Genomic DNA, 15135 nt, shown 5'->3' with positions numbered 1-15135 from the left:
ACGAGACGGTGGAGGAGCCAGGGCGGTAAAAGCGCCGGATGATTGATGTCCGCTTCCCTGACCTGAGGTAAAAAACGGATATCGAGCAAGACCTCAAATGCACGGAACAAGACGTCAATAGCAGGCGACAGGAGCGGAGTGCTCACGAGGGAAGCTCGATATTGATGGCGCGGGCCACTCCTACTCGCGATAAAAATGTGTTTTTAATAAATAAAAACTGTGTATCCCAAACTACCGCAAACACTCACCAATATTTTTTTCTCAGCAACGATTAACGCCCAAACAAACATCAGTATGAGTAGCTAGTTTCATCACAAGGAATCGAAATTAAAAATAAGAAAAAATATATTTGTTTGCGTTCTTACGATTTATTCATATTAAAAAATTTGGGGGCATTTTCTACGAGTTGTAAATACCTCACTATTAGAAAATAGAAATCGAGTTAGGTTGGTGGGGTTCGATTTTCAAACCTCGCATCAGAGAGCAACATTAGCCGGGGGACCACAACCCGACTCAGTATATTAAGTTAAGGATTTACTAGTTGCATAAAAATAGTATTATTTATTACTATTTTTAAAACCCGTACGGGTTATTTTTATTTTATTTTTATTTTCTTTTATTCAGGAAACATACAGTACAGTTACAAAGTTTAATATTTTACACAATTGGACTTAATTCTAATGGACCAGTGAAGTTTCCATATTAAAAAGCAATTAAATCTAATGTTAATTATGAAAGTATAAAAAAGAGAAGGAAAAAGAAAACATAAATGAAAGTTGTTTAAAAATTTAAATTTAAGTGAAAAAAAAAAATATTTTAAGGTTTGTAGTTTGTAGTGAGTATTTACAAATGGAAATAATATTAAAAATGAAGAAAACTTGTAAGAGTAATTAAGAATTAAGAATGGAAATAAAGAATGAAAAACATACTCAGATGTAAAAATAAAATAAAATAGTAATAACATTTTTTTTTTTTAAAAAAGGAAAAACATAAACACATATTTATTTTAAGGGATTCAAAGAAACGATGAGAAGAATCTTTAAGTGAAATATAAGACAGTAAATTTAAATTTAGGTCAATTTAAAAAACATCTTCAAAATTAATGACACATTATAGTAAGAGCAGCAATATATTGATTTTATTAACATATATAATATAAGTAATTAAAAGTAGTTTAAAAGTATAACAAGTATAAAAACATGCCAATGGCAGCAGAGAAAAAAGAAAAAATAAAGTAGGAATAACAAGTATGGCAAGTAATCATTTAAAATTTGAAAAAGCAATATAAGGAGAAGATTTTAAACCAAGAAAAGTCGATAAAAATTTCATTAAAGCGATTTTAGAAGTAATACAAAATTTCAAAAGAGAAATTTATTTTATAATAATAATATGAATGTATGTAATTTGAGTGATATAAGAGAAAAAGGGACCAACCGGAGTTTTATTCAAAAGTTTTCAATACACTATTTTTAAATAATTGTAATCCTGTATGATATATATCTATATGGTTAAAAAAGCTGTTAAAAGTGGAACACGATCTGTGTAAAAACGAATTCTGGCAATAGTTCGTATTGACACTAGGTATTCTAAAGGTTGGGTGATTTCGTAGGGCACGTGATGGACAGTTAATTTGAATTTTATTTAGGAGCTGGGACGAATCAGCTAGACTGTTAATAATTTTATAGAGGAATGTGAGGTCCATTAATGTTCTCCTTTTTTCGAGGTTAATCAGTTTGTGAAAACGTCCAGATAAGTCATGATTTGGAAATATAAGAGAGCATCGGAAATTCAAATGTTTTAAAAATTTGTTTTGTACTTTCTCCAGCCTGTCAATATAAGTAATGTATTGTAATATAAATTAATGTTATAAAATAAATATTATATGAACGCCAATTACGTGTTCTATTTTTGATTTAACATGTTCAAATAGGTTACTCCATGAAAGTTTGGAGTCAATGAATAGTAACATTGGTCTTTTCAACATAGGTCCGAGGGATATATTGATATTTTTTTAATTTTTAATATTTTTTTTCTTTATTCGGATTACCAACAGCTATATTTATCTTATATTAAATAAAACAAAACAAATTTAAAATAAGCCAATTACGGGTTTTTACAAGTAGCATCGCAGTAAGTTAAAAAATATTCTCAAAAATATAATAAATAGTAATCTTATGTAAATCCAAAAGAAAAGAAAAAAACACTGCGAATTATTTCGAACGCAAACGCCGCACGTCTTTATGATTATTCGCAAATAAATATATGTTTAATGATTTTGTTATTACATTAAAATTATTTAAAATTCCCCGTAAGTATGAATTTTGCCTGTAATTAGATGAAACGGGAGGAATATGAAGAGGAAGGTTATTCCTAAGAACTTTTGGAGAAACATAAGAGAGTTTGCATAGTAGCTCAAGATAGTCAATTGAACTAGAGGCAATTTTTAATAGATAAATTACATGAGCTATTTCACGACGTTTTTGCATAAACATTTTAAGGTCTTGTCATGTTAGCGTAGTCATCATGTGCTTTTTAAGGTTCATATTAAATATGTCTCCAGTGTAATTTGTCAAGCGGTAAGGCAAGTCATTGCAGTGTTTAAGTCCATTGTATAGTATTTTTTAACTATCTTACGTTTAAATCATATTTCATAGAAATAGTAGCTTATGTGTAAATATTTAAATTTTTCATATATTTTCTTGTATTTCAAAAATAAATATACATATTATTACTTGTACTATATATATGTATATTCTGATCTTTCCAGGTGTTAATTTATATCTGTTATTAATTGTTTTTATTAATGTAAATAATATTAAATAAGTTAGTATAACTATAATCTCCACCAATAAGATACAGAAAGTGGCTTGGTGGGATTTTAGTTTTGGTAAAAAATACATTAGAAATTTTAAAAAAAATTGGAAAAATGTATGATTATATTATTTAAATAAAATGAAAAAAAATAAAAATATCTACCCTACCAGGGATCGAACCCTGTACCTCAGAAGTGGCAGGCAAACCCAACAACCACTACAGAACGAGGTGGATTTATCTCCATTCGATTTCCTTTTTCCGAATTTTTATCTGAGAGTAATCATCGAGCCGAAAACGCTGGTCCAGAATTCTGGTTGAATTTCATCCGGGCGATTGTATTCTTTATCTGTCCGGATACAGACGATTTCAATTTTAATATTAGCTTACGTAAGATGTTGATAGTTTTATTAAATATAATTAAGTGAATGTAATGATTCATATTTTCTAATTACTCATCCACATTATGGAATTTTCTATAGATACTCGTCGGTTGAAATAAAGAAAAGCTTTAATTTAATTTTTGTATGCTCGTCTACAGACGATTCTATATAATATGCAGTCACCCCGAGTCATTAGTGTGTGGTCGGAGGTCGGACAACCCTTCCTTAGGAGTATAATTGGAGGAAAAATATTATATTTCAGTTCACATACAGAGTTCAAATTATAATTATCCCTCCACTAACGAATCAGAATACAAAGAAACTGCTTGATAATAACACAAAGGAAAGATTAATACAGTACGAAAATGGGTAAGTATCAATTAAGAATATTTAATTATCAATATATGAAATAATTTGACACATATTAAATATATTGTTTTGAATTTTTTTATTGAACGTCGTATCTAACTAGTGGATTTCAATAAAACAAATGTTCATTTAGTACGTCAATATATTAGCGCACTTAATTCGCGCGTTTGCGGTTGCAAACTCCATGGCGTGGAATGCTCTCCCAGCAGAAATGCAAAACGGTGAGAGTGAAGTGATGTTTCGGAAAAAAACTTTAAGCCCAAAAGTTTCTAAATCATTTGAATAAATCCGTTGCATATTATGGAAACACCAATTGATTTATAATTAATCTTTACTTTAATGTTAAATTTAAGTCAAATTTAAATCAATATTCATAGAATCACTTTGCAAAGCGACTTGAGGTATTATATTAAGGAAATGGCGTTATTAAACTTATCCACAATAATAATTATATAAAACTATGGAGGCAAAAGAATTTTTCGAGAAGGCAATATAGAAGTAGAGGCATTTACAGGGTTTATGGTCTGTCATTGGTTGGTTTAAGTGGACATTTGACATACTGTGTAATATTTACCATTTTACTGATTGATTTGGTTTTTATTTTGTGAACTTCATATTTTAACTTATAACATAAAAAATCAAATACTAATTTGAGTCTACTGAACACTTTATTTTATTTTACAAGTATAAAAACAAAAAAAATCGTGACAATTGTTTCGCCTTGTATTTAGGGGTATTTTCAAACGAATGTAAAAATTAGATGGATTGAATGTCCTTATATAGTTATATAATTTAAGGTTCTTAGGTAAAACATTAAAATAATCTTATTAAGTTACACCATGTACATTTATCAGAATTGTGGGGAATATCCATAGTTAAAGGCAAGGCTAAGTGTTAAAAAGGTAATGGGGTATTTAGGAATTTGAGTTTCGGAACAATTTATAACAAAGTAGGTATATTTGGACACACATATATGTATTGTGAGATAATTAATGAAGCTTCATAGTTTTATATCTTAAGATAATTGTTGTGTAAATTAAATGAATAATAATGTCATAAGTTTGTGATATTTTTCATTTTAATACACGATTGAAATATTACGAAGAAATTTATGTTATCATAAATATATTTTTATAAAATAATTTTATTTTTAAGAATTTCTAAAAATTTAAACGCAATTATAAAGTGATTAATCTATTTAAAATGCATCATGCAAGTGTATACATATAGGTACATAGTGAAATAACAGTCTATTTAAATATGTTTAATAGTAGTGAAGATATTGGATTGGTTTGTTCCTTTATTGTTTTAAATTAGGGTTGTTAACATATTTTTGTTTTAATATTAGTAAAAATAAAATAAATTTTTCAGTAGACTCAAATCAGTGTTTGATTTCTCAAATTATAAATTTATTATTTTGCCTACGTTTGAACATCCGATTTTTTTCAACCATGCCATCTGTAGATTTTTATGAAGTTTAAGAGCTGAAACCTTTACTGATGTAAATAGATGATTCTGACTGAATAATTTCACCAATAGACAAAGTCTGAAAATAATTTTTGAATTTTAAACATTTTTTATAATTTTATGAAAGACTATCTATTTAAATTTAAAAATAAATAAATAAGTTAATACATAATATTTATTTTTGTTAACTTGTGTTTATGTAGATACTCAAAAAAATAATATATAATATCCGAGGTTCAATCTTTTTCTACCATATCTATATTCCATTTCTCCAGCCCAAGCTATTTACGTCTTTTAGGATATGATAAAAAAAGTATACTTCAGTAAATAATAAAAAAAACAAGAAAAGTTTGACTTGTCGACGTACTCTTCTACCATTATTGAGGTCCTGGGTTCAACCCCAAGCAGGGTGGACATGAAATATTGATTTAAGAGATTGTTTTAGTTGCAATATTTCATTGTTCCTGAACTAACATCTAAAGCGTTAGAGTGATCACCTTACCTTCACCTAACAGATGATCGAAATACGTCGCATTTGGTTCACCAAATTTAGTGCCCTATGAATCACTAGGCGCGGAGAGGGGAATGATGATTATGATACTGACGAAATATCCGCTTTGACGAAAACAAGTCCTAAATACGGAGAAAAGTAAAAATTGTACCACATGTCAAATAAATAAAAATTAACTGCAGTGCCAACAATATCTCAAGGGATTATTCTAGTGGAAAAAATATGCGATGTGTTTATTCGTTTACTGTTTACTGTTTTATGACTTGGCTTATTGCCAATGTTCTTTCTGATAAATTAACTTCATACTGCTTTGCAGAACATCTGCATGATCTCTACAATACTGTCTTATATAAACACTGAGATAATTTAATTTGTACCGTTCTTGCATCGTGAAAAAAAACAACGTACAGTTTTGTTCATTAATTTTCATTATTTAACGAAAATATTTGCGTTCGAATAATTAATCCAAGTATATGAATTATGAGATCATTTTCAAAAAGTTTTGAATAAATTTGTCAGATAACGAAAGCCAATATGCAAATATTGGATATTCTAAAGCGCGATAAAACTTTAAATTCAAATAAAAGAAGCAAAAATTTGCTGGAATAAGTTTGTTTTTATTAAAGTTCGAAGGATGAAAATACATTTTTTTTTTTGAAAACGTGCATGTTTTAGGTAAAAGCTGTAAAAAAAAAACTAATGTTTTAGTAAAAATTTAATTTCATAAATCAATACACACATGAAAAAAATATTGGAATTTTATGGAACAGATGTCTTTTTTTTCTTATATGCAACAGAAAACATCTTCAACAATTTCGCGATTACTGAATCAATGTTCAATATCTTCATTTTTTTGCTCACATTATGGGTCAAAATGAAAAATGAAAATCGGAAGATGTTTGGTAATTCAGTCATGTCACTACTTTCTACTTTTAAGGAATTTGCATCATTGAGAAGTTAAGCTTTCAGAGAATGTATTGTCATCTAAGCTTCTAAACTATTCCTTGAGAACTTTGTACTCTTTAAATAGTTTTACATCAAAAGTAGTATCCAGTTTTTAAAATAATTCTGCAGATGATGCCATATTTATCCACCGGAAGGAGAAATCTTCGAAATTTTGGTCAGTTGCTCCAAATAAGTGAAATTCGAAAATACCTGCTGAACGCCTCTCATATGTTACTCCAATCCGCGTCAAGCAGTTAGAGCCCCCGCTGGTTGTGTCAAGTGCTATGGAGATATATGAGACTGCGCTCACTGTGGCGACATGACGACATGACGACAATACGGTGACAAAAAGTTCCAGCGTGACGTGACTGTCACCCGGCCCCGGCCTGTACATTGCTATGGGAGTGCGCTCACTTGGAACGTTTTGTCACTCTGCCGGCAGACGCCTACCAAACAGACGTGTGTTGTAAATTTTTCAGTTATATTCAAGATTAACATATTATAACAACAGTGATGAAGAACATTTTGGACAGGATTATGACCTGTCATTGGCTGGTTTAAGTGGCCACATTACACACTGTAAATATTCACCATTCTACCCATATTTGAACATCTGTATTTCTTAAACCCTTTCATATGTTGATTTTCGTGAAATTAAAGAGCTGAAACCATTATTTATGCGGGCGAGATTTAAGATGGCTGCTTCTCTGCAAGAAAATGATATTGAGGACGAATTGTCAATAGAAGACACAGAGAAAAAGCCAGCATTGCCTAGAAAAAATTAAAGGAATTCTCTGATATTCATTTGGAAAGAAAATTGTGGGACAAGATTTCAATAAAATTATTTCAAAACTGTTTATTGAAAAACAAAAATAATTTTCAAAACTTGAGAGGATATTGACGTAGTTTAGAATACAGAAAGTAAATTTTTCCTTTAAATAATCGTTCATTATATATGGGCTGTACCCAGTAGTGTTTCTGCGTAATTCAAGAGTGCAAATCACTGCGACCTCTTTGAAATCCATCGCTAAACGAACATTTTGTCACCAGTAGTGAGTAGTGAGCGCACCCACAGTGACACAACGTGAAGTGACAAAAAATCACAGTCAGCGGGTGGTGTTAAAAAACGCATTCTGTCGGTCCAATTTTGGACGACTTAAAAAAAAACGGGGCGTAATTTCTAAAATGGTGCGTATCATATTGGCTTTTATTTTATTGTTTCAATAGTTTTTGCTTTGTTTCCATAGACCATGGACTTAACGTAGCCCTATAAGAAATAATCCAATGGCGTCAAATCACATGATCGTGGAGGCCTATTAATAGAATATAATGGAAATAGAGTTGTCACCAAACTCATCGCGCAGTAAATTCCTGCTTTCACGAAACGTTCTAAATGTTTTTACCTAACTCGTCAAGCAGTAAATTCATGGTTTCACTAAAATTAAAGTTATTTTTAAAGTAAAGTTCCACAATTTGCAAGAGTTGCGCGTTGCTTGGGTGTAAGGTGTCCCACTATTAATTTAAAAGTTTTTACTGTTAATATTTTCAAATAGGATAGTATTCGTTTGTAAATTACCATAAGATAAATAAACACGTAGTAGCTCAGAAACCGATCGGTAGAAAAATAAATAAAAAGTGGTTAAATACCAGTGTTTTTATTTTAATTTTCTTTAAACGCGGTATTTCAGGACCAGACCGCGAAACTTCAGAGGAACATTCCTCGTGGTGTACTTAAAAAAAATAGGTATATTTTTTTCCAAAAACTAACTTTTTAAAGATTTTTTTATTATTTTTAACATTTGAAAATGGAGTAAATATTTAATTTCTTGGACTAGCATTTCTTCCGAAAACCCCGACTCCTTCCCCGCAAAAAAGAAATAAAAAATGTGTTTGACTAACGAAGCGATACGCACCGGACGCGGACAAGGGAAGCGGCTGTTTAGAGGCGGGGTAAGGGTTTGTGGAAGGGATGATATTCCGAGAAATTAAGGATTCACTCCATTTTCAGATTATATATTTAAAAAACAAAACAGTTTTTTAAAAATAAAATTTTGCTGTCTGGCCCTGAAAGGAACGTAACAAACAAGAACCTTGAAATAATAAAAATAACATCAACTGAAATAATAATAATTATAACTATTATTAACTGAAAGAGGTTCTTCACTTCTGTAAATGTCTGTCAAGTATGTTTATAGTCAATGTTGTAATTTTCTAGTGAATTTGTAAACATTATCCAAAATTAATTACCAAAATATCATGTTTTCACTATCGTGCTTGACATGTTTTAAAATGTAGTAATCGACTCACTTGTACGCTAAATATTGTGATGCACGGAACATTATTTAGTCGTAACCAGTTGGGAATGAGAGGCATCAAACGAGTATGGCGTAGCGTTGACGACGTAGATAAACGGGTCCATAATGCGAAATTCATCAAGGAAAACACATTAACAGGAATGGTTATGACAGCTAAACCGGGATCGGCTTGAGTGGCAGGTGAAATAGTTAATAAATTCCTGGATATTGTAGCGTTAATCAGATGAGATTTGGGAATCCGTAAGATAGCTGACAAGGACTGAGCCATATGTTGGGACTAGTTAATTACAAACCTATCACATAGGTAATGAAGAGCACGTCTTCTTAAATATTCAGTACCAATCTGAAGTATTTCGGCACAAAGGAATCTGATAATAAACTTAAACTGAACACAGTCAATAAGTCAGAAAGTAAAACTCCGTCTTTTACACATTACCATATTAAAAATCGCTATAATTTCAGTGAATAACTTGTGATCAAAGCAGTAATTTGATAAAAGAAAGATTTTGCTATTTTAAAACGATGTTTTTTTTTAAATCTCGCCAATAAAAAATTCAAGTAAAAATAAATATGAAATACAAACAATTATTTTTAAAAGATACCGATAAAAAATATATTTGGAAGTTTCGTATAACTAAAATATAATTAGTTTAACATTGGTACTTATGTACGGAAAAAGTATTTAAATATGTATTTTTTCTAACAATTTAAAGAAAATAAATTAAATAAAAAAGTTACCAAAGAAAAAAACTGGAATTTCGGTTTTCGAAAAGAAATACAGGCATTTTGAATTACACAAATTTTTTGTAAAAATCAAAGTTAAATTATACCTTCTATTATCGTTGAAAAAATTAAGTAGTTAAAATTTAAAACTTTGTTTTAAACACTTGTTTATGGAATGACGTTTGTTGTGTTTATTTCAAAAATAATATTTTGGTTGTACCTAAATATTTTATTTCTATCGCATGTCTTTAATAAAATTTCAATTATGTCGAATGGGGCCCACATGAATATTTAAATTTGGATAAAAAAGGAATACTACAGAAAACAAAATTTATTTCTGCGAATTTGAAAAAAAAACGGATTTTTCAGAAAGCAAAATCAGATAATTAACTAACTTTTTAACAGACAGCCTGGTCTACGAATCGTAATCCACGTGTTACCAGATTCGTATTTCACAATTCAATTTTTATTCTGCTTATCATTTTCTCTAAATGTGTAAGTAAAATGGTTTTTACACCCTGGAATTTTTATTGCATAGAGTTTCAACAGAGTAAAGCAAATGAGATTTTTACTTACATAGCTCCAACGTACATCACGTCCGATTTGATGTCCATCAGCAATGTTCTGTAGAATAGGGCACCACAAGAAAATTCTCGCATGTGATCTGAAAATAAATGAAAAACCTTTAAAATAAATGTATGTGAATAAAAAATTGTTATAAAAAAAAGATTTAATTATATGTAAAGTAGAGATTCAATTACATTCGAATTTCCTAATTATAATATGTCACTAATAGTGGCAATTTTTCATTGTTTCAAAAAGAAAATCCACAACACAGATCAATATTTATGTATGGATAGGTCGGTTAGTCTATTACGTAAGAAAATAGGCTAAAACAATACACATCTATCGGAATTTATGTACTTCATCATCATTCCCCTTACCCAACCGGATAGTGCATAAGGCACTGCATTGGTACACCAATCGCAGCTTGTCTTGATAAAAAAAAATATACGCGAAGGTAAGATGATCAGCCTTACGCTTCAGGTACCAGTCCGGGGACTATGAATTATTCTAGTGTAAAAACTCCTTTTTAAATAAATATTCCATATCAACTATGTCGGGAATCAAACCCGAGACCTCTTGCATGTTGGGTAAACACGCTGACCATTTCACCACGAGGCCGACAATTTATGTACCTACAAACATAATAATAAGTATACAAAATGTGAATATTTGATAATAAAACACATGTTTACCTACATATTTCAGGGCTTTTAGTCCCATGGAGTTGATACTTTAAGTGTGTAAATAAATACAATTTTTTTCTCAAATAATGCTGTGTCAAAATTATTTGTAACATTTAAAAAAAATAAATTAATCATACTGTTTGGTACAAAGCAGTATTTATTGATACTATTCCTGGCCTATTTATTACATTTCATTCCTATCATTCTCTTGAATCATCTTCAAGGTACCTTCTTTAACATCAAGCTGCAAAAATTAAAGATTATGAATCAAAAAAATATTCCAAATTTGAATAAACAAAGAATTCTTGAAATCGTGGTGATTTGTCGTTATCGAAATTGATAAAACAATGAATTGTGCAATACAGTAGTTTTTATCATCCAGTGCACTAATGATGAATTTTAGTGGTTTTTAAAAAAAAAATCGTTTGTTATTGAACTATTAAACTAAGCCAATTTATTTTTGAAATTTTGATGTATCGTATTATCAGCGCTATGATTTTTTAAAGTTATGTATTTCTGAAATTACTCCGCGTGTGACATCTCAAGTTCTCTTCCGCTTCTCCTAGGTTAGTTCTGCCAATTGGTCCATTGACAGTAAGTAAACCGGAAATCTTCCACAATTCTTTATGATTGGTTGATTGAAAGCCGTTCGTTTTTATTTAAAAAAATAAAAATTTCGTACATTTTTAAGAAACTTTGCCGCACAATTTAATGCTCGAACTTTTGCCGCGCGCAAGAAAACATTTTTTACATCAAATTTTTCGTAGTGCTGAAGTTCCTCATTAAAGAACAGTGCATAATTTTCACATTGAAGATAGGTCCACTTAAGTGCTCCTTTCCTTTTCTCAAATATTTCAATTTTTTAGAAAAGTAAATGATAATTATTTTTTTTTATAATTACAGTCCAATTTTTAATATTTGGTCCTTTGCGCCGGATATTATTAGGTTTTAATAATTTGTTTAGTTTTGTTAGAAAAAAAAAATTCAATTTTATTCATAAAATATGCTTTTTTGTTAATCGTAGTGGTATTTTTTATAAATATCGATTCAGTTGAATTCGAAATTTGAAAAATATAACTATTATTAATTTAACTATTGCAGACTAGTACTCAATTCAAAGTAGGGAGACCACAGAGGAGATGGGCTGACGACGTCGTCGAACTCGTGGGCCATGGATGGAAACAGAGTGCCCGGGACAGAAAAAACATGAAAAAAATTGGAAGAGGCCTATATTCAGCAGTGGAGAGAAACGGACTGATTAGAAGAAGAAGAATAAGTACTCACCGATCTCTAAGTAAAATAAAGAAAGTACTTACTTACTACTTACATTGTCGCATATAATTTACTCATACCATTCTCTAAGTAACAAACATTTATTTTAACACCTCTGTGAAATATTTTGTTTTGATACTATTTTCAGCAAATTTAAATTGATCAAAGTGATACGAGTGAATCTGCAAATAATAAAAAAAAAAAACGCAACATTCGAATTTTATATTAGTGAAAAAGTTTTGTTTTACAATTGTAGTAGACAGTATTATATATTTTGTATGTATTAAGCTGTACATACATCCTATTAAATATCTTTTAGTTAAATAAACAAAAAATAGCATTAGTCGTTTTGATTAAAAACGTAGAGATTCAGATTTTGTAAGATTGATGTGTAAAAAAATAACTGATCAAATAGTTTTAAAATGTTTTTCATCGATTAGCGATAATTTATTATTCACTTCAGCGCTTAATAATAGGTTAAGTGATTCGATCTTACGCACATTAGCGAGATTGAGATTCGTGAATAATTAGTTCAAGTTTCGTGGGCACAAGGCAAAAGTACTTACCATTTGCTCCAGAAATTGATATAGAAATAGGGATTGATAGTATTTATTTACATATGATTGCTTCGCCATATGGATCTGACAAATAATGTTAATTAATGACATGCAAATCATATTAGGGAAGGGAAAGCTTTGGTAGTGCCATTAGCGCTTCATTAGAGATCGCTAGAGTGATTTATTGTGAGTGGAAGGATTAATAACTAGAATGACAGATCGCATTTGTTATTGTCAAGCTATCTTCAGATAACATTTTTAGGGTCTGCCCATTAAGCCAAGATTACCTTCAGTTAACTCCAAGTTGATAAGGATTTGATCGCGATTTTCATTATCTTATAAATTGTTAGTAAAATAACTTTTCGTACGTAGTATCGCCCTGTCTATTTACAAAAAGACGAAGATGTGAGTGAAAAATGTGAGTGAAAAATAACTAAAATCCTTGACGAGCGATTTAAATTTGTTCATGACTTTCGAGATCCTGAGTTCGGTTTCTGGGAGGGTCGACATGAAACATTTGTTCAGAAGGTGTTTTTTAAAAAAAATAAATTAGAATTAATTATTTATTTATTTATATAAACGCCCAATGGGCTTTTTTAAGGACATATTTAAACACAGAAAATTATTATAAAAGAAAGTAGAAAGACACAATGGTGTATAGTAGACTTGGTGGGAGTGGAGGCGGGATAGAGGTGTTTATAATTGAATTTGATTCAAGATCGTTTGAAAGAAGACAACTTGTTATCAAAGAAATCAAGACTGGTATGTTTGTTGGCAGACCTTAGAATTCTGGGCATAGGGGAATGAAAACCATAGTTAGTTCTATGGTTATCGGTATAAAAGAGTAAGTTTTGTCTGAGGTTTATAGTTGGGATATTTAATTTTATTGAGCTCGGTAGTTCAGGCGCATCAAAGAGTGAATTAAAAATTTTAAATAGGACTAGAAGGTATTTAGACGGTCTTGAAAAAAAAATGTAAGCTAGTTTCTAATTCATTATACGTATATTGGTCTCTGGATAAGCCCTACCTTTAGTTGATCGATGTTGAACTAATTCAATATTTTTGATATGAACCTCATAATGTGGAGACCAGTTAAATAGAGGAATACTCTAGGTGCAGGTGAACTAGTTATTTCAATTTGTAAATTTTGCGACTTTGTTCTAAAAGTCGTTAATAACTTGAGCTAAAAAAATTGGAATCGTGCTGGGCAAGAGCGGAGTTCGAACCTCTGGTCTTTGATTCGTGCGTTCACAACATTACCCTGGGACCAGCGATTCGAAATATTCACTCTGCAACATTTCATATTTATCTCTGGGTAACAGAAGATCGAGATGCGGTACGTTAATGGAAAAATGCAACGCCCTACCCGCTATCGGTGCGAAAAGGAGTATATATAAAATATATGGATTAATATGTTCGTGTTTAGAAAACAAATGGCATCCAATATTTGTTGAAAAATGCAGTAGGTATTTAATTAATGAAAATAGTAAAGTAATCCAAATAATATACAATAATAAGGGTACATCATAACATGATGTGTTTCCGGTTTGTCTCTTTTCCAGTGGCCTCGTGGCTGGCGGACAGATATGGCGGTAGGAAAAACCCCCGTTTGAATTATGGCGGGAAAAGGTCGGATATGAAACCGGCCATAAAACACATACATTTCTAGGTTAGGTACTTCATCATTTAAGTGCGGAGGGCTAAATTTAAGACGCTTAATATGTTTAGTTGCGTCATTAAGGCTAAATTTTAATATATAGTGAAACTCGGGAGGCCTCTTAGGAGGAAAAATATGTGCATAATGGCCCCCGATTTTGTTCATTAAATGCTCAATATATTAGGAAAAATGACTTTAAAAAACTCGTGTTAATATAAAAAACCAATAACTCAAATTTATTTAATTTTGTATCAAAATATTATATGCTGACGGTGTTATTATTTTAATATTTCCTGTATGTGCTTTTGAGCGCTGTTGGCAAAATGTATGGAAGAATACTGATTGAGAGAGTAAGAAAAGTTACAAAGGATAGAGTGTGGGATATTCAGAGCGATTTTATGAATGGAAGAGGATGTATGGATTAAATTAAATTATTTAATTGTTACTTTATCCTTCTTCTTTCCTTTCCACCCCCTCTCCTCTCTTCATAGTATAGTGTTATTTTTTTTTATACATATATTTATTTTTGTTAATCTTTGCTTTTAATTTTTGTATAAAATTGTAAGATTCAATATGTCCATGTATTTTTAATTTTCTCAAACTGAACGGTTTGGGTAGGTAGGAAGAAATTGCCTTAAGGCAATATGCCCGCCCTTATATGTATATTTATTGTATATGTATATAAAGTGTCAAATAAATAAATAATAAATGTGGATTAAATATTTGCTTTACGAAACATGACAGAAAAATTTCTTGTTAAAAACCAAAAATCTTTTCTGCGCATTTGTCGATCTGCAAAAAGCGTTTGATAGATTTGACAGAGAAAAATTATGGAAGGTGTTATCGGAGTACGGAGTAAGCGGAAATCTAACACG

The 15135-nt window shown here is 30.5% G+C and overlaps 1 protein-coding gene across 1 annotated transcript in view; it reads right to left on the bottom strand.

Moving 5' to 3' along the window:
- The window catches only part of LOC148282013 (semaphorin-2A-like), a 635924-nt gene that overhangs the window by 92936 nt on the left and 527853 nt on the right, over nucleotides 1-15135 (bottom strand). The window contains exon 2 of the mRNA XM_088225727.1: nucleotides 10101-10188. Coding sequence (XP_088081853.1) covers nucleotides 10101-10188 — 88 coding nt within the window. The remainder of the gene's footprint in view (nucleotides 1-10100; nucleotides 10189-15135) is intronic.

This window comes from Micrasema longulum, unplaced genomic scaffold (genome assembly GCF_059751315.1).
Source record: "Micrasema longulum isolate JH-2025_06_02 unplaced genomic scaffold, ASM5975131v1 h1tg000383l, whole genome shotgun sequence".
Classification (NCBI taxonomy): Eukaryota; Metazoa; Arthropoda; class Insecta; order Trichoptera; family Brachycentridae; genus Micrasema; species Micrasema longulum.
This window is presented reverse-complemented; position numbering and strand designations above follow the sequence as displayed.